The 5237-nt window shown below is 39.6% G+C and overlaps 1 protein-coding gene across 1 annotated transcript; it reads left to right on the forward strand.

Moving 5' to 3' along the window:
• Positions 1 to 961: 961 nt before the first annotated feature.
• Positions 962 to 4181, forward strand: LOC106455977 (TRPM8 channel-associated factor homolog). The gene is made up of 6 exons (XM_013907949.1): positions 962 to 1035; positions 1525 to 1738; positions 2015 to 2251; positions 2614 to 2831; positions 2933 to 3046; positions 3390 to 4181. Exons 1-6 carry the CDS (start codon positions 985 to 987, stop codon positions 3621 to 3623), a joined length of 1068 nt encoding a protein of 355 aa, XP_013763403.1. The 5' UTR covers positions 962 to 984; the 3' UTR covers positions 3624 to 4181.
• The last annotated feature ends 1056 nt before the right edge of the window (positions 4182 to 5237 follow it).

A 5237-nucleotide genomic window follows, 5' to 3' on the forward strand; every position in this document is an offset into this window, starting at 1 on the left:
AAATCCTACCATGTGGATTCATGGATTTTTTTTTCACATTCTGTCTCTCACAGTTGAAGTGTACCTCTGGTGCAAATTACTGACCTCTGTCATCACTTGCACAATCGGTGGCTGACTAAATACTTTTTTGCCCCACTGTATATGTGATTACTCATGAAAGTGGCCACTTTCATGAGTAAATCATATAAGGCTTACACGATTTACTCATGAAAGTGGCCACTTTCTCATTACTTTCATACATTGTTTTAGTAAGTATCCAAAACATACAAGTTTCATTATATAAATTTTCAAAAGATCTTATATCTGTTTTCACTCTTATATGCTTTTCATACAAGTCTCACACAAGACAGATACAAACTTTACAAGATTTATATATATCTTTTCCATATGGGGTATGATATAGCCCAGCCCTACTCTCAAAGATTTTTGATTGTGCATGGGAGTTTGCCCATGTTCGCACATGTGTTTTGTGGATTTGGACAAGGCATATAATTGTGTCCCTTGGGGTATCCTGTGCAAGATGACATGGGAGTACGGGGTGTCTTGTCTGCTGTCACATTTATAATTGCAGAAAAAGCTTGGTCTGCATTATCAGCAATAAACTGAAATCATTCTCGGTGTGTGATGGACTCTATTCTTTCACATTAAAAGGAGCCAGTTGAAGTGGTTCTGGCAGCTCCTCCTGTTTTTTTTGTTATTGTGCCCCCTAAACCTTGACTCACAGATATTTCTTCAGTTTGTTACTGAGTCACTACAGTTTGGTGCTCTCTTTAAGCCTTAGTACTCCACATCTCAATGGCAGTTGTTCATACTGCTTTAGCTACCTTATATTTATTTTCTGCACAATTTTTCTTATTAACAACAATAGTGAATTAATATAATTCAACAAATTAATAAAAGTTAATAGTTAGTATATTCGTTTTCATTTTGTGTGTGCCAGGTAAGGAAGAGTGGATCAGTACAGGTCTCTACCTGTGTCCTGGAATGAAGACCATCGTGGTCTTACCAGCTGAGATTATCAACAAAAACTGGAAGGTACTGCAAACAAAATCAGATTATTTTGAGTTCTTTGTCCCTCTGATAATGCTGCATGTTGTCTGGTCTTTGATAGAAACCATAAGAAACCATAACTCACCTCCAGTAAGGTTTAGGGCCAAGTTCATCTTACTGAGGCGTCCCTTTCCTTTCCCTCGCCCCCACTGTTTGCGATAGTTGACTGCCCCTCCCTGACCTTGGTACTAGCAGAGGTTTCTTCCTGTTAAAAGGGAGTTCTTCCTTCCCATCGTTGCCAAGCTGCTCATTAGGGGAAATTTGATTGATGGAGTATTCTCTGTATGTATTATTGTAGGTTTTTTACCTTAAAATATAAAGCACAATGAGTCAACTGTTGTTGTGATTTGGCACTATACAAATAAAATTGATTTGAATTGAAATTAAAATCTAAGCCTGTTATCCTTTTATTTATCTTGTAATGTGTAGTTAAAAAGTATTAGGCAATGACACAATTTTCCATTTCATCTACAGATTCAGATAGGCTGTCAAACTGATGAGCTACATGACAAGGATGAGCTGAAGAGACCACCATGTGTTCATGAGCAGTTTACTGTTACATCAGACATGATGCTTGTGTCCAACCTGTGGGGGGGACTCATCTATCTGGTGGCTCCACCCAACACACAAGTGAAGGGGTTGGAGATCACAGTGCAGAAAGCTGTAACTGCTCCATATTACAAGTCTGGTAAGTCTGTGGTTTATAACAGTGCTGTGTACTTTGTGCACTTTGTGTCAGTTGATTTAATGGAAGATATCTGATAAGTCTTATGCTTGTTGAATTGGATCACTTTCATTCTGATCGAAGGTACACAGTGTTTTCATTGGACAATACAGGTGACTTGAGCTCAACATATTTCTAGTAAAGAAAGCTAAACAAAGAACCTTTTAACAGCTTTACCCCTCTTCTAAACCAGTACACAAAGTTTAACAATCCAAAACATTCCCCTTTTGCTCTTTTCAGGTGTAACAACTGCAGCTGAGTGGTTAACACTGCGCACAGCTCCTTCACCGTGGGCAGAGTTGGAGTTTGAAAACATCGTCCTCACCGTACCATCAGATGCTATTCGGGGTCTGGAGCGCCCCGACAAGGTGGCCGCTCTCTGGGATGAAATCATGAGGGCCATTGCAGATCTGGCTGCCAAACCACACAAATTTCCCCACAAGGAGCGCTTTGTGACAGATGTGCAGATTTCTGCCGGTAAGTGCACTTTGCTTCACGTTTTATACTTGCCCACTGTCTCCTGCTGTGGTGACCCCTTGTGAAAAAGGGAGCAGCTGAAAGCTTTTGTATTTACTTGTTTCTTATTTGCTTTGCTTATGGAGAGTCCCAATGACATGACGCCTGTCCCTGACACATATACAGACAACCATTTACATTTATAAATCACAACAATTTGTAGTTTCCAACTTAAACAGGAAATGAATGTTTCTGTCATATATACACTGTTAGAATGATGAATGGCAATATTTGGTATGTTGCACTGTTCTCTTACAAAGCTATGTAATCTTAAAAAAGTACTAGTATCCCACTGTAGATCAACTTTCTATTCTTTGGTTAAGGCTGGATGCATGCAGGTTATCCTATCATGGCACACCATGCTTCAGCTGCTGAATTAGTTGGTGTTAAAAAAAGTAAAGAACTGTGGGGTCCCATCCATGAGTTGGGACACAACCAACAGAGAAGCTGCTGGGAGTTCCCATCACACACCACAGAGTGTACATGCAACCTGTGGTCAGTGTATGTGCATGAAGAAGTGCTGGGTCTCAACAGAGCACAGGTAGAGCAAATCAATTGGTGTTGAGTTTAAAAATCTGTTATTTACTTTATCAGACATGATCATAAAACACAAGCACTTTTTCCAATTGTTGTTCAATGCAGGCTCATGACGAGTTGCCTTTAGCAAAGCGAAAGAGTCGAGTAGAGAAATACATCAAGGGAGGAAGGGAACTCAGTGACTGGAAGCTGTGGGTTGCCCTGGAAACATATCTGCAGGTGAGAGAGTTATAGAGAAATTTTGCTTGGTCCACAGTGAAGAAAATGCATGATATGAATAAGACGGAAAGTCTGTAACTCCATTTGATCCAGTCACACTTTAAATCTAGCAAGTGAACAACAAATCACTTATTTAATCTGCATTTTAGCCACATGCTCAAATTGCATCATACACAGGAGAAAATTACATAGTAAGGGGTAGACATGAACCTTAGAACAATAATAAACCAGTCACTGGTGGATGTCAAGAGGAAAATACTCCCAACAAACAAACAGCATAACAAACAGCAACAATTTTGTATAAAAGTAGTTTGGCTTGTTGTCATATCTACCTTCTCTGTAGCTCCAGGAAAAGTTTGGCTGGGATGCCTTCAAGAAGGTGTTTGCTGCGTACCACCGTATGAGTGACATCCCTGATGACAACAACACAAAGATGAACCTGTATGCTGAGACTTTCTCTCAGACTGTGAAGATGAACCTGACTGGCTTCTTTAAGGCCTGGGGCTGGCCAATAGAAGCAGCCACTGAAATGAAACTGTCCAAGCTGCCTTACTGGAATGATCACCCCATGAACTAGTACAGATAAACCCAGTGCCACTGCAGACTACAAAATATTAATGTTAGTATTAATGAGTGAAACTGTTCTTTTTTGGTCTTTTTTTAAACCACATTAGTCAAGAATAAACCATATATGGAATCTCGTTTTGACCTCAGATGTTTCTGTACACTACGCCAGCCTCTTGGTTCCTTTGTTTTTTAGGCCTGTTACACATAGAGCAAAATTAACCTGTGTAATTATTTAGTACGCTCACTGGTGGTGGTTTGTGGTTATGATGGTGTTTTTGTGTGGTTTTTAGTGGAACTAGTAATCATGTTTTTGTAGTAAGTATCACTTTAGTATGTTACATTATATGCATGACACTTAATATGTAAACCATTCACTGTCAAAGTTTCATGTCTGTATTACACCAACAGGATAAGACAGAACTGGATTAGTTGTTTTCCCATTGACTGAGAACTGATACATAGACTAAATGACAGTAGTATAATGATCCTAGTAATCTTGATTGTTTGTGTAATTAAGTAAAAGTTTTGTCTAATAGCATGGAATCAATGCAGTTATACTTAAAAAAAAAAAAAAGAATTGATGCCTACATGTGTTCTGTTGTTGAATGATTGCGTTTGGCTGAACCACAGATTCTGTGCAGTGAATCTAAGAACATTACATGGACTGCTGGGTTATAAAGTCAGCTCAAAGTTACGCTTTCTGTTTTACAGTGAACTGTTTAGTGCTGTTAGTGCTATGTAATGCTTTTACATCATACACTGCTGTTTGGCTGCGGCTGCTCATGTTAATGGCTTCTGTCATTAAATGTAAGGAGAGCCCCCACCCACATCCATCCATCCATCCATCCATCCAGGCACTTTGCAATTCTATGATTAGAGCGATGACTGAATTGAATTCAGTCTCACAGCAAGAAGGTCCTGAGTTCAATTCCATCATCGGGCCAGGCTATTTCTGTGTGGAGTTTGCATGTTCTCCCTGTGTTTGCATGGGTTCTCTCTGGGGACTGTGGCTTCCTCCCACAGTCCAAAGACATGCAGTTAGTGGGTTTAAGTTCATTGGTAACTTGCCCATAGGTGTGAATTTGTTTGCAAATGGTGTTTGCCCTGTGACAGACTGCTGACTTGTCCAGGGTGTACCCTGACTCTTGCCCTCAGACAGCCTATCCCAGCTGTCTGAGGGCAGTAAATAACAGTAAATAAATATGACCACTCTATCCTGTCAAAAGCCTGACGAGCGTCAAGTGACAATAATGCTGTATCTTTAGCATCAAATTTCTCATGAATTATATTTAGAACCCTTCTTATATTGTGAAACCCTTGACATTTTGGCACAAAGCCATTTTGATCATTATGAACTAAATGTGATATTTAGGGGTCTAATCTCCTTGCTAAAACTTTACAAAGTATTTTAGTGTCAACCCCCATCAGACTTATTGGTCTAAATGATGAACACTCTGCAGGGGGTTTGCCAGGTTTCAGTATCAAAGTAATCATTGCCTGTCTCAGAGTGGGTGGGAGAGCTTCATTTTGATACGCTTCTTCAGACATGTTAAAAAGTGGAATTAATAATTTTGTCTTGAAAAGTTTTATAAAATTCAATCGGAAAGCCATCTGGCCCAGGTGC

The sequence above is a fragment of the Pundamilia nyererei genome, unplaced genomic scaffold (assembly GCF_000239375.1).
Source record: "Pundamilia nyererei isolate P.nyererei 1_Seehausen unplaced genomic scaffold, PunNye1.0 scaffold00636, whole genome shotgun sequence".
NCBI lineage: Eukaryota > Metazoa > Chordata > Actinopteri > Cichliformes > Cichlidae > Pundamilia > Pundamilia nyererei.